Consider the following 26412-nt stretch of genomic DNA (forward strand, 5'->3'; position numbering starts at 1 on the left):
GAGGGAGTAGTGTAACGACCCTGGCTTTATAAACGAGGATATCGACTCTGCTGCTGGAGCATGCTTTTGCTGCACAGTTGATAGCGCGCTGGAGTTCGGGCTAGAAGGTCGAGGGTTCGAGATCTGCTCCCTGCTGTTTCATTACAGTATTTTGTACTTTGGGTAAATCTATCCCTTTAACAATGACCTAATTCCTTGAGTTAAATTAAATGTAACATTCAACATAGATTACTGCTATTGTGGCTGCCAAAGTAATTACTGAGTAAAAAGGCTCTTATTAAATCTTACCCATTTCTAATACAGATGTTACTCATTTCCAAACCTGAAAATGTGTTATGAAACAGATTTCCCTCATTTCCTCTGTCAGTTTGCAAAACAGTTCTATTAATACTTATATGCTTCCTGAAGTGAAATGTCCTGTTTTGATTAGAGCTGGTGTTATTCTGTTCCCTCCATACAGTTAGAAAACAACCAGGTGATCACTTCATCATCCTCAGAAGCTTTCATCTTGTCATACAGATCAAAAAGGTGGAAACACCTCTTTCTGAAACACCCCAATAGGTGACCACCCAGGACAAATTTACAAAATGTCCTACCGAAATACAGCATCTCTTACTGAAATATATCTGGTCATACAAAATTATGAAAGTCATACTTGAATATAGCACATGTACATACTGTAAACAGCATACATACGGTATATTCACTGAGTGGAAAAAACATTAAGAACACCTTCCTAATCATATGGAGTCCACCCCCTTTTGCCCTCAGAAAAGCCTCAATTCGTCAGGGCATGGACTCAACAAGGTGTCGAAAGCGTTCCACATGCTAGTCCATGTTGACTCCAATGCTTCCCAGTTGTGTCAAGTTGGCTGGATGTCCTTTGGGAGGATCATTCTTGATACACATGGGAAAATGTTGAGCGTTAAAAACCCAGCAGCATTGCAGTTCTTGACACAAAGCGGTGAGCCTGGCTCCTACTACCATACCACGTTCAAAGGCAGTTAAGTATTTTATCTTGCCCATTCACCCTCTAAATGGGAACACATACACAATCCATGTCTCAATTGTCTCAAGGTGTAAAAAATATTTCTTAACCGGTCTCCTCCCCTTCCTCGTCTCTATGGCAGTCTCTATGGAGATCTGAGGGGGTGCCACAGGGTTCAATTCTTGAGCCGACTCTCTTCTCTGTAAACATCAATGATGTCGCTCTTGCTGCTGGTGAGTCTCTGATCCACATCTACACAGATTACACCATTCTGTATACTTCTGGCCCTTCTTTGGACACGGTGTTAACAACCCTCCAGACAAGTTTCAATGCCATACAACTCTCTTTCCGTGTCCTCCAACTGCTCTTAAATGCAAGTAAAAAATAAATGCATGTAACAGTCAACCGATCACTGCCTGCACCTGCCCGCCCGTCCAGCATCACTACTCTGGACGGTTCTGACTTATAATATGTGGACAACTACAAATACCTAGGTGTCTGGTAAAACTGTAAACTCTCCTTCCAGACTCACATCAAACATCTCCAATCCAAAGTTAAATCTAAAATTGGCTTCCTATTTCGCAACAAAGCATCCTTCACTCATACTGCCAAACATACCCTCGTAAAACTGACCATCCTACCGATCCTTGACTTTGGCGATGTCATCTACAAAATAGCCTCCAATACCCTACTCAATAAATTGGATGCAGTCTATCACAGTGCCAGCCGTTTTTGTCACCAAAGCCCCATATACCCACACTGCGACCTGTACGCTCTCGTTGGCTGGCCCTCGCTTCATACTTGTCGCCAAACCCACTGGCTCCAGGTCATCTACAAGCCCCTGCTAGGTAAAGCCCCCCCCTTATCTCAGCTCGCTGGTCACCATAGCAGCACCCACCTGTAGCACGCGCTCCAGCAGGTATATATCGCTGGTCACCCCCAATACCAATTCCTCCTTTGGCCGGGTCTCCTTCCAGTTCTCTGCTGCCAATGACTGGAACGAACTACAAAAAATCTCTGAAACTGGAAACACATCTCCCTCACTAGCTTTAAGCACCAGCTGTCAGAGCAGCTCACACATTACTGCACCTGTACATAGCCCACCTATAATTTAGCCCAAACAACTACCTCTTTCCCTACTGTATTTAATTTATTTATTTTGCTCCTTTGCACCCCATTATTTTTATTTCTACTTTGCACATTCTTCCACTGCAAATCTACCATTCCAGTGTTTTACTTGCTATATTGTATTTATTTCACCACCATGGCCTTTTTTTTGCCTTTACCTCCTTTATCCCACCTCATTTGCTCACATTGTATATATACTTATTTTTCTACTGTATTATTGACTGTACGTTTGTTTTACTCCATGTGTAACTCTGTGTTGTTGTTTGTGTCGAACTGCTTTGCTTTATCTTGGCCAGATCGCAATATTTTGTAAATGAAAACTTGTTCTCAACTTGCCTACCTGGTTAAATAAAGGGGCAATAAAACATGTCAAAAAATAAATATACGCTGATTGAAGTGGATTTAACAAGTGACATCAATAAGGGATCATAGCTTTCACCTGGACACACCTGGTCAGTCTGTCATGGAAAGATCAGGTGATCCTAATGTTATATACATTCAGTTTACACCATTTACAATATTCACATTTCAACAAAGTGAATAATGAGCAGAGGAAGACAGAACATCTGAGTAAATAAAATTGTATTAGCTCGTCTCAAAATGTATTAGCATTGTGCCCTATAGTACAGATTCACTTTGTGTATTTACACTTTACATTATGCTGAGTTTTTATTTTGTCTTCACAAAATATAAAGTAGAAAAGCTGTGGGAAACTAACAAGCCAGGGTGTCTAAGTGGTACAGTTCAGGGACAGGAAGAGACAGTTCAGGGACAGGAAGGTACAGTCAAAGGGTCATCTCATTCATATAAATAGAAAGTAGATTCATATTTAGAATCCCTAGAAATAGTCTACATATTCTATTTCTACGATTCCATCACACAGTCATAAGGAGGAAGTGACCCACAGTAGAAATACAACCAAAACTCTACTGATACAAACAACCTAAAACCATAGATCAACTGAAAAAAAACACAACCAAAGAATCAACTCGAAATCACAATCAACCCAATGATCAACAAAAACTTATTGCACAAGCCATCCGTAAAATAGATATTTAATTAACCCTGGAAAAAAAATAAATATTGTATAATTCATGATTTAAAATTCGTAATTTCATTGTGTGAAATTAGATTGGAAGAAATAGCAACTAGGATGATCCTTACATGGTCTATTTTCTACTTCCCTCGTACCATATCCACACGCACACACACACACACACACACACACACGAGAAGCAAAAGAAAGGACAGAAAAGTAGAAGGGCTAGATCTGGTCCACAGTGATGCAGCAGTCTGCAGTCCTTCAGCAGCAGTTAAGTCTATCTCCATCCTTAAAGTACCAGCATCATCCTGATACCTGACCCTCATCGTAGCCAGGGCTGAAACAACAGGGAGAAGAAAGATACATGATTACATTAACTGCACAAACAGTAATATAAACTCAGTAAAAAAAGAAAACGGTCCTCTTTCAGGACCCTGTCTTTTAAAGATATGTAAAAATCCAAATAACTTCACAGATCTTCATTGTAAAGGGTTTAAACACTGTTTCCCATGCTTGTTCAATAAACCATAAACAATTAATGAACATATACCTGTGGAACGGTCATTAAGACACTAACAGCTTACAGACGGTAGGCAATTAAGGTCACAGTTATGAAAACTTAGGACACTAAAGAGGCCTTTCTACTGACTCTGAAAAACACCAAAAGAAAGCTGCCCAGGGTCCCTGCTCATCTGCGTGAACGTGCCTTAGGCATGCTGCAAGGAGGCATGAGGACTGCAGATGTGGTTTTGTCTCACCAGGGGTGATGGTTGGATTTGCGTTTATCGTCGAAGGAATGAGCGTTACAGAGGCCTGTACTCTGGAGCGGGATCGATTTGGAGGTGGAGGGTCCATCATGGTCTGGGGCGGTGTGTCACAGCATCATCGGACTGAGCTTATTGTTATTGCAGGCAATCTCAACGCTGTGCGTTACAGGGAAGACATCTTCCTCCCGCATGTGTTACCCTTCCTGCAGGCTCATCCTGACATGACCCTCCAGCATGACAATGCCACCAGCAATACTGCTCATTCTGTGTGTGACTTCCTGCAAGACAGGAACGTCAGTATTCTGCCTTGGCCAGCGAAGAGCCTGGATCTCAATCCCATTGAGTACATCTGGGACCTGTTGGATTGGAGGGTGAGGGCTAGGGCCATTCTCCCCCATAAATGTCCAGGAACTTGCAGGTGCCTTGGTGGAAGAGTGGGGTAACATCTCACAGCAATAACTGGCAAATCTGGTGCAGTCCATGAGGAGGAGATGCACTGCAGTACTTAATGCAGCTAGTGGCCACATCAGATACTGACTGTTACTTTTGATTTTGAACCCCATTTCTTCAGGGACACATTATTCCATTTCTGTTAGTCACATGTCTGTGGAACTTCTTCAGTTTATGTATCTTATGTTCATAAACATATTTACACATTAAGGTTGCTGAAAATAAACTCAGTTGACAGTGAGAGGACGTTTCATTTTTTGATGAGTTTACTACTTTGACTGGTAAGTTGCTTAAAGAACAGAAGAACAAATATCAACCCCCATCTGACCTAAAACACCGTTTTGACTCCACTAAAGCCAGATCTAATATATTGTATGCTTGTACACAGTGCTTACCAATATACCTCAATACTGTAACAGACAAGAGATAAGACATGTCTTCCCCCTCCACGTTCCCATTGCTGTAACTGATACTGTAGTCAGAACAAAGTGCTCTACATGGTTATTGTTTTTTAAGATGCTGATGATCTGGAAGAGATGATCAATATACAGTGCATTCGGAAAGTATTCAGACCCCTTCCCTTTTCCACATTTTGTTACATTACAGCGTTATTCTAAAAGTGATGAAATCAATTTTTTTCCTCATCAATCTACAAACAATACCCCATAATGACAAAAGCAAAACCAAAAAAACAGATACCTTATGTAAGTATTCAGACCCTTTACTATGAGACTCAAAATTGAACTCAGGTGCATCCTGTTTCCATTGATCATCCTTGAGATGTTTCTACAACTTGATTGGAGTCTACCTGTGGTAAATTCAATTGATTGGACATGATCTGGAAAGACACACACCTGTCTATATAAGGTCCCACAGTTGACAGTGCATGTCAGGGCAAAAACCAAGCCATGAGGCCGAAGGAATTGTCCGTAGAGCTCAACGACAGGACTGTGTCGAGTAACAGATCTGGGGAAAGGTACCAAAACATTTCTGCAGCATTGAAGGTCCTCAAGAACACAGCAGCATTCATCCTTCTTAAATGGAAGAAGTTAGTAACCAACAAGTCTCTTCCTAGAGCTGGATGCCTGACCAAACTGAGCAATCGGGGGAGAAGGGCCTTGGTCAGGGAGGTGACCAAGAACCCAATGGACACTCTGACAGAGCTCCAAAGTTCCTCTGTGGAGATGGGAGAACATTCCAGAAGGACAACCATCTCTGCAGCACTCCACCAATCAGGACATTCTAGTAGTGGCCAGACAGAAGCCACTCCTCAGTGAAAGGCACATGACAGCCTGTTGGAGTTTGCCAAAAAGCACCTAAAGACTCTCAGACCATAAGAAAAGATTCTCTGGTCTGATGAAAGCAAGATTGAACTCTATGGCCTGAATGACAAGCGTCTGGAGGAAACCTGGCACCATCCCTATGGTGAAGCATGGTGATGGCAGCATCATGCTGTGGGGATAATTTTCAGTGGCAGGGACTGGGAGACTAGTTAGGATCGAGGGAAAGATGAACGGAGCATTGTACAGAGAGATCCTTCATGAAAACCTGCTCCAGAGTGCTCAGGACTAAATTCAAAGAGTTCAATCTTGCTTTTCAATGTAAATACATTTAAACTGGGTCAAAGGTTCACCTACTAACAGGACAACAACCTTAAGCACACAGCCAAGACAAGGAGTGGTTTTGGGACAAGTCTCTGAGTGTCCCAGCTAGAGCCCAGACTTGAACCCAATCTAACATTTCTGGAGAGACCTGAAAATAGTTGTGCAGGTACACTCCCCATCCAACCTGACAGAGCTTGAGAGGATCTGCAGAGAAAAATTTAAGAAAATCCTCACATACAGGTGTGCCAAGCTTGTAGCGTCATACCCAAGAAGACTCCACGCTGTAATCGCTGACAAAGGTGCTTCAACAAAGTTCTGAGTACAGGGTCTGAAAACTTATGTAAATTTGATATCAGTTTATTTTTATAAAATGTAAAAAATTCTACAAACTGTTTTTGCTTTGTCATTATGGGGTATTGTGTGTAAATTGATGAGGAATGAAAACAATTTAAATACATTTTATAATAAGGCTGAAACATAACAAAATGTGGAAAAAGTTAAGGGGTCTGAATACTTTCCGAATGCACTATAGGCCAAGGTAATGTCTGTAAGCAATTGCTGACAAAGCACGGACTGTGTGTGAGACTGTGTGTGGTTACATATGGCTCATCGTTAGTAGCTTTACAACAAGGAAGAACAGTTGCTTACAATTGCTTTTGTATCCTCTTTCTCCAGAACCTGCTGAGCTTGGTCTGGTGGGAACTTGAGCATGGAGGTTATGACTTTAGCCATCGTCTGTGGGAAGGAAGAGAAAACACAGAAATTACTTAGCCATATGACAAAGAAAAGTAGGATACATTCAAATAGGCTGTTTTTTTAAAACCTTTTTTTCATTTGAAAAAACCTTAAACTTCAACTTTAAGGTGGGGCTGTGGATGTTAATGATATATGTTGGGAAACTGATGACAGTTTCACAACTTCATTTTTGGAGGCAGTGCTCTCAATGGCATGGTGCTACGTTCACCAGTTTGTGTTGTTGTGTGGGTTTGTACGCATATTTCAAGAAGTGGCTTCCTGGATTCCTAAAGCACCCGATTGTTCGGCCCCATCACTGATTGGAGCTATGACCCCTCCCTCTCGTCAGGGGATACAGCTGTCTCTTCAATTACAAACTCCTTCTCCAGCTTGATAAAAGCCAGTGTTCCTTTGTCAGAAGAGAGCTTCTTTTTATGTCCTGTGTTGGTCAGTGAAAGTTTTGTTGATATTATTATTTTGTAGCCGCTCCTTCAGAGGTATGTGTATGACAATAGGACGTTAATTTTTCACTTATTCTGTTTCATTGGTTCCCATGGTGGAAGGGGAACACACCTTGGGAATGTTTAAGCAAGAGGTCTGCAGGCATACATAACCCGTAGTATTTAATCTGTCTATGCACACTAGGTAAGACCTGGGGGGACCAACCCCTGTATTTTGGTTAGCGCGCCAGGCGGTGCAAAAGGTATAGGTAATTAGTGGGAAGGCAGGTAAGGTAGGAGAGGGGATTCCTTAACTAACTTTCTTTGATTTGGTTCTGTCCAGCGCCTTTTCCCCACAATACCGTGTTAAGGAATAATACATTCCCTGTAAACTGTATTTGTGGTCCATCCCCGCACCTACGATCACACAACTTTTTCACTCCACGGGGAGTTGGGGGGTTGCGTTCCCTCCTCCGAGAGGCGTATGTAACACATGGGTATCCCGCCACATGGTTCCAATGTTTTTCAGTGTCAATTCTTGGCATCCGGGTTTGGATCATGGCAGTGAACCTAGTACTAAATATCCTGGTTTGTCCAGCCATTCTCCCAGCCCAGATCCAACATTGATGCTCAGTGAACCACTGTCTAGCCATTCACGAACGTCAGATCCCCGACTGCAACCCACAACAATCCAACATTGACACTCAGTTAACCCTTAACCAGCCATTCACCCAGCACAGATTGTCCACAACACCCCATACTGAACCAACTTGGGAGTCTAACTCTGTGACCCTCATCACGATCATATCCAAAATGGAAGTTCAGTGAACCCAAGTCCAGCCATTCACCACCTCAGATCCCTCACTGCAGCGCATAAGACTCTGGGAACCCCTGCCCTCAACACCACCATCAGCTACCCAATCAAATAAGCCTGCTCACAGAGCAATTAACCCATTATCTTCATTCTAATCAACTCCAGGTCTATATGCCAGAGTTAGCAGCATGCGTTAGCTATCCCATAAATACTGGGTCTAATCATAAACAGTGCTGTTGTTTGAGGAAAGCAGGGCAACAACCACCGAAAGATCTCTTTGTGTGCTAGAGGAGCTAAACAAGGCCAGCAAGTCTTTAAAATGGCAGCGTGCATCACGTGAATAGTATATGTCTCGGGCCAGGCCTCCTTCAGGACATCCTTCCATTCACAGGGAGGCCATAATGATATGGCTATGACATACAGCTTACTGAGGACCTAGAGGGTAACCCTACTAGCTTTATGTGAGTGTCTGATACCCCGCTGACTTTAGGACCGGGTCAACTAGCACTGTTAATTCCCATGCAGAATCATTCATTAGGCCCTGTGCTAAACGAAAACAGAAACACATAATTACTTTTGTATAGGTCTAACTGGGTGATTGCTCTATGTGGGAACGGTGACATTTATTGGCCTCTCTCCATCCAGCCTCCTTTCCCTCCATTTTCTATCGCCTCCTTCTCATCCCTCCTTTCTCTCCATTTTGTATCGCCTCCTTCTCATCCCACCTTTCCCTCCATTTTCTACCGCCTCCTTATCCTCTCACCTTTTCACTGAGGGTAAGAAACTAGATACATGGCAACGTATCCTGAGCTGAAAAAAAGGGAAGTGTGATACCGGTTGTTATATTTCAAGAAACTGGGATTATGACCCATTTCAGGAAACTAGGCATGTGTTGCTGATCACTACTTCACACAAGAGCTATTTGAATGTAATCTTTTTTCGAATTATCAAAATGCATTTGGGAACATGCAAACTTTCATGTGCCTTAATAACAAACTTGTATGCCAACTAAATATTAATAAAATTGTTAAAATTACGAGCCTAGTTGGTTTAGCCACAGAAAAAGACAACAACCTTCCCGCTAGCCATGATTGGCTGAGATAATGAGTGGGCTGGACATGCCGAGAGAGGAGTTGGTTTTGGTCTGCCATGTAGCACGCTTCTGGCTATTTAAGCTGGTCAGTAGGTAATCCTGTCTTTATTTTTATATATGTTGCTTAGTAGAACTGCATAACTGTTGCTCTCCACTTTCTGGAGGACCAAGTTTTGAATTCAGTGGAATTAGAGTACGATAGCTAAGGAGGTGGAGAAAACACCTGTCTCCGGGTTACATCTTCAAACTAAGATCAACCATGTCATCCGTGACAGGGAGAAACATCCAACAATGATGTATATGGGTAAGACAGCTAGCTACATTTTCAGATATTACACGTTTCTAAATTTGACAGTCGTTTTCATTTCAAGTTAAAGTGTAATGTTAGCTAGCTAATGTTAGCTGGGTGGCTCACTAGCTTATAGGTTACATGTATGATCTTATTTGTATCTCAGAGCCATTTGCTTGGATAGTTAGCTAGCTAACATTGAACCTTGCAGAATCATGCACGGTAGTAACATCATGAGTTGGGATTATGGTTAATTATTTACCTAGCTAGCTAGCTACATGTTTCAACAAAAGACTCCATTAAGCAAATAACCATTTTGGGTGCATTCGTAAATTAAACTCGATTTCAGAGCGCAGAATAACTGATGAATTTATGAATGCTCAACACCTGTTGAATATGGCCGGTGTCAATAAACATCTGCAAAAAAACGTAATCAAATTGCTGTCAACAGCACAGTTAGTCACCAATGCTCTGGATAACACGAAAACAGCCTAACCAGCTCTGCTAGGCTGAGTAAAATGAGTGGGGTGTGTAACAAGCTAGCCAATTACTTCCCTGTTGTTCATCAACTGTAGTGTATGATATCATTTTGTAGCTCGGTCTCTGCTTTTATCCAATGTAAAGAACATAATAAAAATGTTGCTACATAAGACTGAATCAAGGCGGTGGGTCACATACGTGCACTGTCAATGTTCCCTTATCAGAAAAGGTTACTTTAATCCCCTAAAGTTGATTGACACGCCGGTGCATGAAATCTAATTGGCATAATAATAAAACATCTGTCAGTTTCAACAAGAGATGTTTTTTTTGCATTTGGATGCATCTCAATCCACCCCATTCTGCATCTGTGGTGAAAGGTGACGGAGCGGTGTTTGTCAGACCATGAGACATCCCAAAATCAATATTCTCAAACGACTGTAGCGCCCGAACAGTTTGACCTACTAACTATTATGACCACTTTATGGAAAGGGGAGACTCCATCCTGGATGGTGCAACAGTCAAAAGCACTGCACCACAGTGCTGAGGCGCCACTACAATGTGACCGTCTGTTTGTAGCGTCCGAACCATTTGGGCTACAAATGTGACCCCACTGTGGAAAGGGGAGACTAAGACGCCCACCAATGTCACAGGACTCATCTGAAAGAAACCAGGACCAGTTTTAAAAAATGAATGGAAGTAATTTTGTGCATATCCAAAAAAGGGTTTAATATGTGTAAAAAAAAATATTTACTGAGCTTTCTTATATCGCATAGATATAGGACAAACACTTCAAAACCTTGTTTCTTAGCAGTTATTTTTTGACCGTCTTTTTTCACATTTAGGAATGTGTTTCTCTGAGCTAATGTGTTTCTCTAATCTATATTTTAACAAATCATTGTTATAAATGTTTTTGGAACCCTAAGGGGTTCTAAAACTCTAAATGAAATTGCTAAATGATCTTAAAACAATTCAATATGTCAGCTTAGGACCCCCCCCCCCCCCCCACCCTAATGGCTTAGACTTTTAAGAATGAATGCTAAAGGTGCATATTGATTAAATGACCTTGGTTTCCCGCCCCATCATGTACTCAAACAGGACCTTCCTCAGGTACTCAAACTCTGTGAGTTCTGAGAAGGACTCAGCACTGTAATGGCCAGGATCTGGAACACACAAAACAAAGGTCAGGTTAATGTAGGATAACATAACACATCAACTAATAGACACTGACATTTGACAATGTGACTAATTCACATCTATGATGGAGAAGTATTGAATGCTCATTTCTCAACTTCAAGAGCTCATTAATAACCTTTTCTATTCATACACACACACCATTCCATTACACACACACCATTATAAATATATACACACACACAATCTAATGTGTGTATATATAAATAAATAAATAAATAAATAAATAGCGTGTGTGTCTATATAATGGTGTGTGTGTCTATATAATGGTGTGTGTGTGTTTCATGGTGTGTCTGTTGAAGTTGAAGTCGGAAGTTTACATACACCAAATACATTTAAACTCAGTTTTTCACAATTCCTGACATTTAATCAGAGTAAAAATCTTAGGTCAGTTAGGATCACCACTTTATTTTATGAATGTAAAAATGTAGAATAATAGTAGAGAATTATTTTTTTCAGATTGTGTTTCTTTCATCACATTCCCAGTGGGTCAGAAGCTTACATACACTCAATTAGTATTTGGTAGCGTTGCCTTTAAATTGGGTCAAACGTAGCCTTCCACAAGCTGCCCACAATAAGTTGGTTGAATTTTGGCCCATTCCTCCTGACAGAGCTGGTGTAACTAGCTCAGGTTTGTAAGGCCTCCTTGCTCGCACACGCTTTTTCAGTTCTGCCCACCAATTTTCTATGGGATTGAGGTCAGGGCTTTCAAATCAAATAAAATCAAATGTATTTATATAGCCCTTCTTACATCAGCTGATATCTCAAAGTTCTGTACAGAAACCCAGCCTAAAACCCCAAACAGCAAACAATGCAGGTGTAGAAGCACGGTGGCTAGGAAAAACTCCCTAGAAAGGCCAAACCCTAGGAAGAAACCTAGAGAGGAACCAGGCTATGAGGGGTGGCCAGTCCTCTTCTGGCTGTGCCGGGTGGAGATTATAATGTGATGGCCACTCCAATACCTTGACTTTGTTGTCCTTAAGCTATTTTGCCACAACTTTGGAAGTATGCTTGGGGTCACTGTCCATTTGAAAGACCCATTTGCGACCAAGCATTAACTGATGTCTTGAGATGTTGCTTTCATATATCCACATAATTTTCCTTCCTCATGAGGCCATCTATTTTGTGAAGTGCACCCGTCCCTCCTGCAGCAAAGCACCTCCACAACATGATGCTGCCACCTCAGTGCTTCCCAGTTGGGATGGTCTTCTTCTGCTTGCAAGCCTCCCCCTTTTCCTCCAAACATAATAATGGTCATTAAGGCCAAACAGTTCTATTTTTGTTTCATCAGACCAGAGGATATTTCTCCAAAAAGTACGATCTTTGTCCCCATGTGCAGTTGCAAACCGTATTCTGGATCTTTTATGGCAGTTTTGGAGCAGTGGCTTCTTCCTTGCTGAGCGGCCTTTCAGGTTATGTCCATATAGGACTTGATTTACTGTGGACTTTTGTACCGGTTTCCTCCAGCATCTTCACAAGGTCCTTTATTGTTGTTCTGGGATTGATTTGTACTTTTCGCACAAAAGTATGTTCAACTCTAGGAGACAGAACGCATCTCCTTCCTGAGCGGTATGATGGCTGCGTGGTCCCATGGTGTTTATACTTGTGTACTATTGTTTGTACAGATGAACGTGGTACGTTCAGGAGTTTGTAAATTGCTCCCAAGGATGAACCAGACTTGTGGTCTACAATTTCTTTTCCCAAGGTCTTGGCTGATTTCTTTTGATTTTCCCATGATGTCAAGCAAAGAGGCACTGAGTTTGAAGGTAGGTCTTGAAATACATCCCCATGTACACCTCCAATTGACTCAAATGATGTCATTTAGCCTATCAGAAGCTTTTAAAGTCATGACATCATTTTCTGCAACAACGTCGCTGGACCAGACAGGACTGGCAAATCCCATTGAGCACGTCTGGGACCTGTTGGACCGGAGGGTGAGGGCGAGAGCCATTCCACCCAGAAATTTCCAGGAACTTGCAGGTGCCTTGGTGGAAGAGTGGGGTAACATCTCACAGCAAGAACTGGCAAATCTGGTGCAGTCCATTAGGAGGAGATGCACTGCAGTGCTTAATGCAGCTGGTGGCCACACCAGATACTGACTGTTGCTTTTGATTATTATTCAATTTCTGTGAGTCACATGTCTGTGGAACTTGTTCAGTTTATGTCAGTTGTTGAATCTTGTTACATTCATGTAAATATTTACACATGTTAAGTTTGCTGAAAATAAACGCAGTTGACAGTGAGAGGATGTTTCTTTTTTTTGCGTAGTTTACTTTGTATCCCTCATTTACTCAAGTGTTTCCTTTATGTTGGCAGTTACGTGTAGTTCTCAGTTCTAAACGTGTATTCCATTATTCATCGGCTCTATGTAAACGCCACTTCTAAATTTGGCACGGAGTCATCTAATGTTCCACCCTGATTCTGTCGGCCATACTGTTTAGCTGACATGACATTATGATTCAATTAGCAACAGTTCTGAACATAGAAACCCTGACAGCAGTGAACAAGGGTAGGTTCAAACCACCAAAACTAGAAAGAATGGCACATGGCCCTACATGAGCACTTGTACACTACAATTCCAACCAGGCCTGTTCAGATGCATTGCTCCATCATCCCTGTACCTAGGGAGACAGAGTTATGTCTCAATTACCACGGTGTGAAATCCCAACCGGTCACACTTCAAAATAGCAATCATGTTAGTTCTTCTCCATCCTCTTCAAGGGAAACACTGTCAGGTGTGACGTGGGTGAAGGATTAACTCCACATAGTCTATAACTTATTGCTTTTCTATTTCATTTAGGTCTGCTATTTTCTGACTTGTGAGTTTAATTCTTAGTAGTTTGTTTCTTGTTGTGATTCTATGCGACTTGTTCTTATTTTGTATGTAACTTGGAGCTGTGGAAAGAAGTTCCTCTGATTTGTTTTGATGATTACATTTCTTGTACTTCCAAAGTCCATTCCATGGAGATGTTTAGGCCAGTGAAGGGGTTGCAACTTAAAAACACCCTCCCATTTCTCTGGAATAGCCATTTACATTTTAGTCATTTAACAGATGCTCTTATCCAGGGCGACTGACATTAGTGCATTCATCAGATACACGATGACACTGTAGGCCCCTGGCTGTGCCAGCAGAGAAGAGCAGCTTGATGTTGAAAGGAAAAGGGTTAGGAAAGCTGGGAAGATGAAGGGGTGATGAAGAGAAAGAGAAGAGGTAGAGGCCAAACTAGTCTTTGATCATCAGGCGTGGAGAAATGGCCTGGCTAATAAATGCTTTCAGCTTTATGTCCTCCTGACCTCCAGGCCCCGTACCCCAGGAAGAGTAGCCCAGATGAACCCACAGTAGAGTAACACTCACACTGGGGCATGAGGACCCACACTACACAACACAGCAGAAAGCACCTCTACCTGGAACCACTACTCATTGGCCTCTTGACCAGGAGCCATTACAGTGGTTTAAACACCATCTGTGCTGGCTTGGAAATGTTTTCACATTGTCCTTTCCAACCACTATGTTGGAGCACAGCTCAGCTCAGCAGTGTTATTAGAGGTCCACAGTGGTCAAGACAGCAGAAGCCACATTGAGATGGTGTTAATATATACTGAGGCTGTCAACAGTGGTGTGAGTCAGATCACTGGGCCAGCAGGCTTCTCTTCAGCTGGAGTAGACAAGCTATGGAGTACAGCTGGGTGATATGGACCAAAGTCCATGTCACAATCAATTAACAGAATTATCACCATAACGATCAATTGAACGATACGTTGATAACAATGTGCACCAGTTACTTTTTATTGTGCTGCTGCTGCTAATGTTGTAGCTATCAATTGTCCCGTTAGCAATAGTCCATATTAGCAGACTTAAATTTTAAACTTCACATTCCTCTAGTAAAGGCAATTTATTGTTATTATCAGTAAAATGTCCTCGATATATGGTCAGTTTGGTCGGTATCGATCATGTTCAGTTTATCGTTCCAGCTCTAATATGAAGTAATGGGGTATGCATAAGGGGGAAAGGTTAGGATGTGACCTGGCTGAGAGGGTTGTTCAGACACCCAGAGGGTTGTTCAGACACCTAGGCAAAAAACAGCAGACTACTAAAGTCTTGGGTTGGAGAGAGTGTTAGAAATTGAGTGGTGTAACTTCAGGCCAGGGGGGCAGTGAGCTGTGCTGCATTAGAGGTTTTCACAAGGGAAACAAGACTGCAGCCTGCAAAAGTCATTATGTCCTGGGATGAATTTTCACCCCTACCTCCTCACCCCCCTTTCCCATCCGACAGACGATTCTCTTTATTACGCCAGCAGGGAAAGTCCATAAGAGGTTAGAATTTAGTTTGACAGTCCTCCCCCTCTACCCTGTCCTCCATGCAGAGAAGATATAATTTATAATAGGGTTGAGGTTGATATGATTGAGACACTACTGTGGGGGCTTCATCTTAGTGATGTTGAACTAACAGCAGCAATGTCCTATCACACTAAATGGCTGACTGAATATCCTTACTCATTTTCCATGAGGTCCTTTTGAGCTAAGAAGATGATTGAAAAGTTTATATTTTTCAGAAAACATCTTACAGGGGAAGTTAACATTACTTTTTGAATGTATGTTTATATTTAAAGTAGTATAGATGTTTAATATAGATGAATATAGAGGTTTACATTACCTTTGAACGTGGTACCCAGATGAGTCACCACTGAGTTTTTGTGGAATAATTTCATCTTGTCCTCCAGTGAGTGGATCTAAGAGAGAGAGAGAGTGCAGTAGAAAAACATATGACTCCCAATGAATGGATCAAGGAGCGAGAGAGAGAACACCACTACTACTGAACCAACCTGATAACACCACTACTACTGAACCAAGCTGTACTAGACTAACCTGATAACACCACCACTACTACTGAACCAACCTGATAACACCACCACTACTGAACCGAGCTGTACTGCACTAACCTGATAACACCACCACTACTGAACCAACCTGATAACACCACCACTACTGAAATGAGCTGTACTGCACTAACCTGATAACACCACCACTACTGAACCAACCTGATAACACCACCACTACTACTGAACCAACCTGATAACACCACCACTACTACTGAACCAACCTGATAACACTCCCACTACTGAACCAAGCTGTACTGGACTTACCTGATAACACCCCCACTACTGAAACAAGCTGTACTGGACTTACCTGATAACACCCCAACTACTGAACCAAGCTGTACTGGACTTACCTGATAACACCCCCATTACTGAACCAAGCTGTACTGGACTAACCTGATAACACCAACACCACTGAACCAAGCTGTACTGGACTTACCTGATAACACCCCCACTACTGAACCAAGCTGTACTGGACTTACCTGATAACACTACCACTACTGAACCAAGCTGTACTGGACTAACCTAATAACACCACCACTATTGAACCAAGCCGTACTGGACTAACCTGATAACACCACCACTACTGAACCAACCTGATAACACCACCACTACTGAACCAAGCTGTACTGGACTAACCTGATAACAACAGCACCACTACTGAACCAAGCTGTACTGGACTAACCTGATAACAACACCACCACTATTGAACCAAGCTGTACTGGACTAACCTGATAACACCACCACCACTATTGAACCAACCTGATAACAACACCACCACTACTGAACCAAGCTGTACTGGACTAACCTGATAACAACACCACCATTACTGAACCAAGCCGTACTGGACTAACCTGATAACACCACCACTACTGAACCAACCTGATAACAACACCACCACTACTGAACCAAGCTGTACTGGACTAACCTGATAACAACACCACTACTGAACCAAGCTGTACTGGACTAACCTGATAACAACACCACCACTATTGAACCAAGCTGTACTGGACTAACCTGATAACACCACCATTACTGAACCAAGCTGTACTGGACTAACCTGATAACACCACCACTACTGAACCAACCTGATAACAACACCACCACTACTGAACCAAGCTGTACTGGACTAACCTGATAACAACAACACCACTACTGAACCAAGCTGTACTGGACTAACCTGATAACAACACCACCACTATTGAACCAAGCTGTACTGGACTAACCTGATAACACCACCATTACTGAACCAAGCTGTACTGGACTAACCTGATAACACCACCACTACTGAACCAACCTGTACTGCACTAACCTGATAACACCACCACTACTGAACCAACCTGATAACACCACCACTACTACTGAACCAAGCTGATAACACCACCACTACTGAACCAAGCTGCACTGGACTAACCTGATAAGTAGGTTAGACTACTGCAATGCTCTACTTTCCGGCTACTCGGATAAAGCACTAAATAAACTTCAGTTAGTGCTAAATACGGCTGCTAGAATCCTGACTAGAACCAAAAAATTTGATCATATTACTCCAGTGCTAGCCTCTCTACACTGGCTTCCTGTCAAAGCAAGGGCTGATTTCAAGGTTTTACTGCTAACCTACAAAGCATTACATGGGCTTGCTCCTACCTATCTCTCTGATTTGGTCCTGCCGTACATACCTACACGTACGCTACGGTCACAAGACGCAGGCCTCCTAATTGTCCCTAGAATTTCTAACCAAACAGCTGGAGGCAGGGCTTTCTCCTATAGAGCTCCATTTTTATGGAACGGTCTGCCTACCCATGTCAGAGACGCAAACTCGGTCTCAACCTTCAAGTCTCTACTGAAGACTCATCTCTTCAGTGGGTCATATGATTGAGTGTAGTCTGGCCCAGGAGTGGGAAGGTGAACGGAAAGGCTCTGGAGCAACGAACCGCCCTTGCTGTCTCTGCCTGGCCGGTTCCCCTCTTTCCACTGGGATTCTCTGCCTCTAACCCTATTACAGGGGCTGAGTCACTGGCTTACTGGGGCTCTCTCATGCCGTCCCTGGAGGGGGTGCGTCACCTGAGTGGATTGATTCACTGATGTGGTCATCCTGTCTGGGTTGGCGCCCCTGGGTTGGCGATTTTGATTTGATTTGATAACACCACCACTACTGAACCAAGCTGTACTGGACTAACCTGATAACACCACCACAATTGCTGGAACCACAATGGAAAGGTCAATGTGAAAAGAACACGTCCAAGCCAGCAGAGTATGGTTCGGCTTGGTACCGTACTGTGATCACCGCTTAACACTCACCCTGTCGACAAAGTGCTGTTCCTTCAGCCTGGCTTCACTCAGCAGGGTGGTCTTCTCAGCTAGCTGGGCCTGCAGCTCCTCCACATCCATCTGAAACAACACAATCATCAATAACAGACATGAGTAACAAATCATTGCAGACATTTAGGTCTGGTTTTAGACCTTCCTCCTAAACGAATGGGGAAATGTTTTTTAATCGTTTCAGAGCTCCCTTGAAAATATATTCCAATCTCAAATGGGTTTCACCCGGACAATGTATCAATAAAGTACATGTGACTTGACTAGGAGAATTGTGTGAGTAAATCATGGATATATAGTGCAATACTTATTGGAAACAGACGCACGCACACACAGACGCACGCGCACACACAGGCGCACACACAAACAGACGCACGCACGCACACACACACACAGACGGGCGTCCACACACACACACAGACGGGCGCACACACACACAGACGGGCGCACACACACATACGGGCGCACACACACACAGACGGGCGCACACACACACACAGACAGGCGCACACACACACACAGACGGGCGCACTTCACAGACAGGCGCACACGCACACACAGACAGGCGCACACGCACACACAGACAGGCGCACATGCACACACAGACAGGCGCACACACAGACACTGACACAGGCGCAAAGACAGACGCACACCCACAGACAGCCACACACAGACACCCCCACACAGAGACAGACAGAGACACACACAGTAGAAGATTGGTGAAACAAACTGTTCATCTCTGTTAGAACTGGAACTTATAAAGGACCTGAGAGTAGGCCTATGTCGACTGGCTTAACTTTCCACACTGAATCGGTAATCTTTCCTCCGTCAGACACATGGGTGTTTCAAATAAAGGTCCACAGAGAGGTTGGGTCAACACAGTTGCAGTTGGTGTGGAGGTGTGTCTGTCTGTCAGTGTGTGCGTCCTTTGTGAGGGGGGCGAGCAGGAAACTGTATTACTGTATTGCTTCAACAGAAACCCATTGTAAATGTCAGCTATCCAATCCAAGCCGACTAAAAAACACTGTATTGAAACACAGGGTCCAGTCTATATAGAGAAAATGGTGCCATGTGGGACTCGTACCATTAGTTTCTAGCATCTGCGCAGTCGGTGTGCGTGTCCCAAATACCATCCTATTCCCTTTATAGTGCACTACTTTTGGCCAGAGATCTATGGGTTCTGGTCCAAAGTAGTGCACTAAATAGGGAATAGGGAGTCATTTGGGACACACAGTCGGTGGGAAAATACCACAGATATGGCATCCTCTTGACATCCTGTCTGCGGGGGTAAATTAAATACAGTCTGTGTAAACCGGTATAACCTGTAGTGATGGGGGTGGCGATATCCTCAAAGTTAAAATAGGCAGGCCAATAACCAGAGGGTTGCCGGTTTGAATCTGGCAGGAGTGAGCCAAGCAACCAGTGGGCGGTGGTAGTTAACCCTCAAACTGCTCTGCGGCTAATGCTACTGTATTTTGCTAGCTGTGCTGCTAGCTTCACCCTGTAAACATGGATGAACTGAGATACTGTACCTCTCCACTGGCGCTGTGGGTCCTTGCCTGCAGGTCCCCCAGCCTTTTCTGTACCTGACACACTCTGTTCCCCATCTCCTCCTCTCGACTCTTGACGGGAAGAAAAAGGAAAATCACAGCTAGTCATTTCCTACAGTGTTTCATCTCTTACAAAATACTCAAAACGGCATTAGTTTCCAAAAACGTCCCCTTTCTCTTCTTTTTGTCAATATTTTTTTATAAAGTTCTTTGTCTGCACATTTTATTTGTTGTTTATTTTGTCACAAATAATTCAGCTAAAAGCCTGTCAGTGTGGATCAGTATAGTCTGATATCACAGTATTGTCAGTCCGTGTTACTCTACTTCAGGCCTCCCTACTTTAATTATGTCTGGTGATGAGTGGGAGAAGGCAGCTTTTACTTTAGTTTACTTAGCTGAGCAAAGCCAATGCTCAACAACCTATTTTTCCTGATGAAATCTATGTGGAAAAAAACTACTATTACAAATTACTTTTAGTTGACGGAAATGTGAGGAGCTGAGAATTCCACGTGACTAATGGACATTTGATTTGCCATGGAGCTCCTTTTCATCTGTTTTGTCCAATCAGAAGCATGCAGAATATTTCAAGCAATCCTCTCACTGGCAGAATGGACATCTTTCAGTGGTGCGGTCTGACTGAGCTGCCCGGCTCTCCCACACAGCTCCCAGGCGGTCTCTTCAGTCACTCGTCAATCTTTTGAACTGATGTGAAGCCAGGACATTGGACTTGTAGCTAACCTCAACTAGAAACAATGTTTCTGCTCTCTTCATTTCATTTAGGGTATTTTTGCCTTGATTACATCAGAAGCTCTACTTCCCCATGTGTGCAGTTATTCATTCATCTGTGTTGCCACTACCATGCCGTGGTCTGCAAATGAAAGACAAATGCTATTTGTTGAACATTAGGACTACAGTAAAATATTTTTGTAAAGCTCAAACTCTCTGCTTTTTAAGGAAACCACTTATTTACCCACCTTGACAGTTAAGATGGGGAGAAAATCAGAGCTGTAAATTGTTTAACCTGTAGCCAAGTCTTTATAACCTTTATGGTTAATTATGGCTGGCATTGGTAACAATATCAATGTTGCCAGCTTTACGAGGGCATAGCTGGACAAGGCCATGTGAATGACTTAAAACTAGGCTAAAATTATCCAGTTTTAGTCGACTGATAATAACTAAAACTAACAAAGGATGACATTATTGATGACAGATGACAGTATTTAAGGCTAAATCTAAAATAGCTGCCAAAATGAAGACTGCTAGAGACTGACAGGAGGGAGGTGGTTCCATGTCAGTAATAGTTTCATGAGGATGGGTGGAGTACATGTACTTTTCCTTTAAAGTTCAAAGCTGAAAAATATGTCAGGAACTGATAGGAGTTTCCATATGATAGTGCGGACTAGTGTTTTCACGATACTTGTATCACAATACTCTGAGAATCATGGCATGGAAACAAAACAGGAAGCGAACAAATTATTCTGAGGAAAACCGTCCTAATGTTGGGCCAGTAACTCCTACTTGTAATCTACTTCCTAAAAGCAAACCAGTTAGTCTGTGTATAATGATTAATGTCAATAGTCTAATCTAACCATATACGTTAAATTGCAACGGTCTACGTAGCTACACAGTAATAGCTGTAGTAATAAAGTTACATAGGAACTACAATATAATTACATTGTGTTATTGATTTGTACTGTACCTGGAGGACCTGCTCATATCGTTGGACCGTTCTGTTTAAGTCATCATCTTTCTGGGCGATCACCTTCTGGAGCTGATTGGTCTCCTCCCGATGGCTGTCCATAAGCTCCACCTCCACACTCTGGGCCTTCCCTGGTTGGTGGAGAAGAGAGGAGGAGTGAGGAAAGAGGAGGAGTATGAGGAGGAGTGCTGATATAGGATCAGTTTGGCCTTTTAGATTAGATGAAATTGTATTAGTTACATGTGCCGAATACAACAGGTTTGATCATTTGATCTAACCTTACAGTGAAACGCTTACTTACAAGCCCCTAAAAGTCAGTGCAGTTAAAAAAAAATACAGATAAGAATAAGCGATAAAAGTAACAAGTAATTATAGAGAAGCAGTAAAAAAAAAAAAACAATATATATACAGTTGGGAGAACAAGTATTTGATAACCTGCAAAATCGTCAGTGTTTCCTACTTACAAAGCATGTAGATATGGAGATCTGTAACTGTTATCATACGTACACTTCAACTGTGAGAGAGAATCTAAAACAAAAATCCAGAAAATCACATTGTATGATTTTTAAGTAATTAATTAGCATTTTATTGCATGACATAAGTATTTGATCACCTACCAACCAGTAAGAATTCCGACTCTCACAGACCTGTTAGTTTTTCTTTAAGAAGCCCTCCTGCTCTCCACTGTATTAACTGCACCTGTTTGAACTCGTTACCTGTATAAAAAGACACCTGTCCACACACTCAATCAAGACTCCAACCTCTCCACAATGGCCAAGAACAGAGAGCTGTGTAAGGACATCACGGATAAAATTGTAGACCTGCACAAGGCTGGGATGGGCTACAGGACAATAGGCAAGCAGCTTGGTGAGAAGGCAACAACTGTTAGCGCAATTATTAGAAAAAGGAAGAAGTTCAAGATGACGGTCAATCACCCTCAGTCTGGGGCTCCATGCAAGATCTCACCTCATGGGGCATCAAGGTGAGGGATCAGCCCAAAACTACACGGCAGGACCTGGTCAATGACCTGAAGAGAGCTGGGACCACAGTCTCAAAGAAAACCATTAGTAACACACTACGCCGTCATGGATTAAAATCCTGCAGTGCACGCAAGGTCCCCCTGCTCATGCCAGCGCATGTCCAGGCCCTTCTAAAGTTTGCCAATGGCCATCTGGATGATCCAGAGGAGGAATGGGAGAAGGTCATGTGGTCTGATGAGACAAAAATAGAGCTTTTTGGTCTAAACTCCACTCGCCGTGTTTGGAGGAAGAAGAAGGATGAGTACAACCCCAAGAACACCATCCCAACCGTGAAGCATGGAGGTGGAAACATAGTTCTTTGGGGATGCTTTTCTGCAAAGGGGACAGGACATCTGCACCGTATTGAGGGGAGGATGGATGGGGCCATGTATCGCAAGATCTTGGCCAACAACCTCCTTCCCTCAGTAAGAGCATTGAAGATGGGTCGTGGCTGGGTCTTCCAGCATGACAACGACCCGAAACACACAGCCAGGGTAACTAAGGAGTGGCTCCGTAAGAAGCATCTCAAGGTCCTGGAGTGGCCTAGCCAGTCTCCAGACCTGAACCCAATAGAAAATCTTTGGATGGAGCTGAAAGTCCGTTTTGCCCAGCGACAGCCCCGAAACCTGAAGGATCTGAAGAAGGTCTGTATGGAGGAGTGGGCCAAAATCCCTGCTGCAGTGTGTGCAAACCTGGTCAAGATCTACAGGAAACGTATGATCTCTGTAATTGCAAACAAAGGTTTCTGTACCAAATATTAAGTTCTGCTTTACTGATGTATCAAATACTTATGTCATGCAATAAAATGCAAATTAATTACTTAAAAATCATAATGTGATTTTCTGGATTTTTGTTTTAGATTCTGTCTCTCATAGTTGAAGTGTACCTCTACATGCTTTATAAGTAGGGAAACTTGCAAAATCGGCAGTGTATCAAATACTTGTTCTCCCCACTGTATATATACACAGGGGGGTGCCGGTACAGAGTCAATGTGCGGGGGAACCGGTTAGTTAAGGTTGTATGTACATGTAGGGAGAGTTAATTAAAGTGACTATGCATAGATGACAACAGAGAGTGGCAGTGGGCAATGCAAAGTCTGGGTAGCCATTTGATTAGATGTTCAGGAGTCTTATGGCTTGGGGGATAGAATAAGCTGTTTAGAAGCCTCTTGGACCGAGACTTGGCGTTCCAGTACCGCTTGCCGTGTGGTAGCAGGGAGAACAGTCGATGACTAGGGTGGCTGGAGTGTGACAATCTTTAGGGCCTTCCTCTGACACCGCCTGGTATAGAAGTCCTGGATGACAGGAAGCTTGGCCCCAGTGAAGTACTGGGCCGTTCGCACTACCCTCTGTAGTACCTTGCGGTCGGAGGCCGAGCAGTTGCCAGACCAGGCAGTGATGCAACAAGTCAGGATGCTCTCGATGGTGCAGCTGTAAAACCTTTTGAGGATCTGAGGACCCATGCCAAATCCTTTCAGTCTCCTGAGGGGGAATAGGTTTTGTCGTGCCCTCTTCACGACTGTCTTGGTGTGCTTGGACCAAGACAGTCGTGTAGACCATGTTAGTTTGTTGGACACCAAGGAACTTGAAGCTCTCAACCTGCTCCACTGCAGCCCCGTCAATGAGAAGGTGCTCAATCCTCTCGGTCCTCTTTTTCCTGTAATCCACAATCATCTCCTTTGTCTTGATCACGTTGAGGGAGAGGTTGTTGTCCTGGAACCACACGGCCAGGTCTCTGACCTCATCCCGGTCTCATTGTTGTCGATGATCAGGCCTACCGCTGTTGTGTCAACAGCAAATTTAATGATGGTGTGGTAGTCGTGCCTGGCCGTGCAGTCGTGGGTGAACAGGGAGTACAGGAGGGGGCTGAGCATGCACCCCTGAGTGGCTCCTGTGTTGAGGATCAGCGTGGCGGATGTGTTGTTACCTACCCATACCACCTGGGGGCAGCCCGTCAGGAGGTCCAGTTGCAGACGGAGGTGTTTAGTCCCAGGATCCTTAGCTTATTGATGAGCTTTGAGGGCACTATGATGTTGAATGCTGAGCTGTAGTAAATGAGTAGCATTCTCACGTAGGTGTTCCTTTTGTCCAGGTGGGAAAGAGCAGTGTGGAGTGCAATAGAGACTGCATCATCTGTGGATCTGTTGGGGCGGAATGCAAATTGGCATGGGTTTCGGTTTTCTAGGAGTCATTTAGGCAGGTTACCTTAGTGTTCTTGGGCACAGGCACTATGGTGGTCTGCTTAAAGCATGTTGGTATTACAGACACGGACAGGGAGAAGTTGAAAATGTCAGTGAAGACACTTGCTAGTTGGTTAGCGCATACTCGCAGTACACGTCCTGGTAATCCTTCTGGCCCTGCGGCCTTGTGAATTACTCACATCGGCTGTGGAGAGCGTGATCACGCAGTCTTCCGGTACAGCTGGTGTTCTCATGCCCGCTTAAGTGTTATTTGCCTCGAAGTGAGCACAGAAGTAGTTTAGCTCGTCCGGTAGGCTCATGTCACTGGGTAGCTCTCGGCTGTGCTTCCCTTTGTCGTCTAATGGTTTGCAGGCCATGCCATATCCGATGACCGTCAGAGCCGGTGTTGTACTATTCGATCTTAGTCCTGTATTGATGCTTGCCTGTTTGATGGTTTGTCGGAGGGCATAGCAGATTTCTTATAAGCTTCCGGGTTAGAGTCCTGCTCCTTGAAAGCGGCAGCTCTAGCCTTTAGCTTAGTGTGGATACTGCCTGTTATCCATGGCTCCTGGTTGGGGTATGTACGTACTGTCTGAGTGGGGATGACGTCATCGGTGCAGTTTTTGATGAAGCCAATGACAGATGAGGTGTACTCCTTAATGCCACTGGAGGAATCCCGGAACATATTCCAGCCTGTGCCTGCAAAATAGTCCTGTAGCTTAGCATCTGCTTCATCTGACCACATTTTTTGATCATACTGAAAAGGATGAAATGGACAAGAGGGACCTGATGCGCAATCAGATTTAACACTCCTGCTCTGATGCGGTTTTTGAATATGGGCCCAGAATCTAAGCACGAAGTAGACCTTGAAATTCACATATTCCTAACCAGTCACTCACTTCCGCTATTGGAATGCAGTGTGAATGACTGGACTACAGTGAAAACATATGGTGATTCATTCAGAAAGAGAATGTTTCTTAACCTCTATTTCCCCCCTACCGTTCTGTCTGAAAAGTCACTCATCTTTCTAATTAATTTAATCTAGAAAAAAAATATTCAAATGAATCCTACAAGGACACCAACACCAATTACACTTTCATGTATGTGGATTTGACTAAATTCCACACATTCATGACAAATGATAAAACAATTAAGAATTTGTATTGGTGAAGTTTGAGAGTACTGTTAGACTATAAACTAACAACTTAAAGCCATTTGTTACACAAAACAAATGTACTTTTGAAACAATGATTGAATATTGTATATTCATTTCTAAGTGTTTTGGGCAGTGACAGTCAATGGTAATATTAACATAAGTAGCTAGAAGCATAAACCCCCCAAAACTTGCTGAGGCGCTGACTAATAGAAAGTGAACTGTAGAAAAAGAAAGCTATGACTTTATTAATCTGAAGTTTCAATGGGAATTCAGTGTCTCATCATTCAACGGCATTCCCTCTCACCAATGGTCTCCTTCACTGCAGCAGTCAGCTCCTGTTCTTTCAAAGCCATCTGTGTGTTGAACTCCCTCATCAGCTGCTTCAGGGACGAGTTGTGCTTCATCTCCAGATCTTCAACCTCAAGCCTGTTCAATGGGGAGAATAACATAAAATACAGTATGGATGGAGAGAAAACACAGAGGAAGTATCACAAAGACCGAATTTGAAAGTAAAAACAGGAATAATGGAAAGGGAAATAAACATAATTATTTTCTGAACTCAACTGACAAAGGGCTTTCTCAACAATTGTATTTG

General features: G+C 43.2%; 1 protein-coding gene across 2 annotated transcripts in view; it reads right to left on the reverse strand.

Annotated features, from left to right (window-relative positions):
- Positions 1–2681: 2681 nt before the first annotated feature.
- Positions 2682–26412, reverse strand: part of LOC110503007 (golgin subfamily A member 4) — a 45995-nt gene continuing 22264 nt past the window's right edge. For both annotated transcript variants that reach the window (XM_036960868.2, XM_036960869.2), the window contains exons 15-22: positions 26122–26243; positions 21464–21594; positions 19747–19836; positions 18197–18286; positions 15676–15751; positions 10893–10990; positions 6628–6714; positions 2682–3495 (exon numbers count right to left, since the gene is read on the reverse strand). In XM_036960868.2, the coding sequence (XP_036816763.2) occupies positions 3481–3495; positions 6628–6714; positions 10893–10990; positions 15676–15751; positions 18197–18286; positions 19747–19836; positions 21464–21594; positions 26122–26243 (709 nt within the window). In that variant the 3' untranslated portion in view covers positions 2682–3480. The remainder of the gene's footprint in view (positions 3496–6627; positions 6715–10892; positions 10991–15675; positions 15752–18196; positions 18287–19746; positions 19837–21463; positions 21595–26121; positions 26244–26412) is intronic.

This window comes from Oncorhynchus mykiss, chromosome 23 (assembly GCF_057628025.1).
Source record: "Oncorhynchus mykiss isolate SJ-2025 chromosome 23, ASM5762802v1, whole genome shotgun sequence".
Taxonomy (NCBI): Eukaryota; Metazoa; Chordata; class Actinopteri; order Salmoniformes; family Salmonidae; genus Oncorhynchus; species Oncorhynchus mykiss.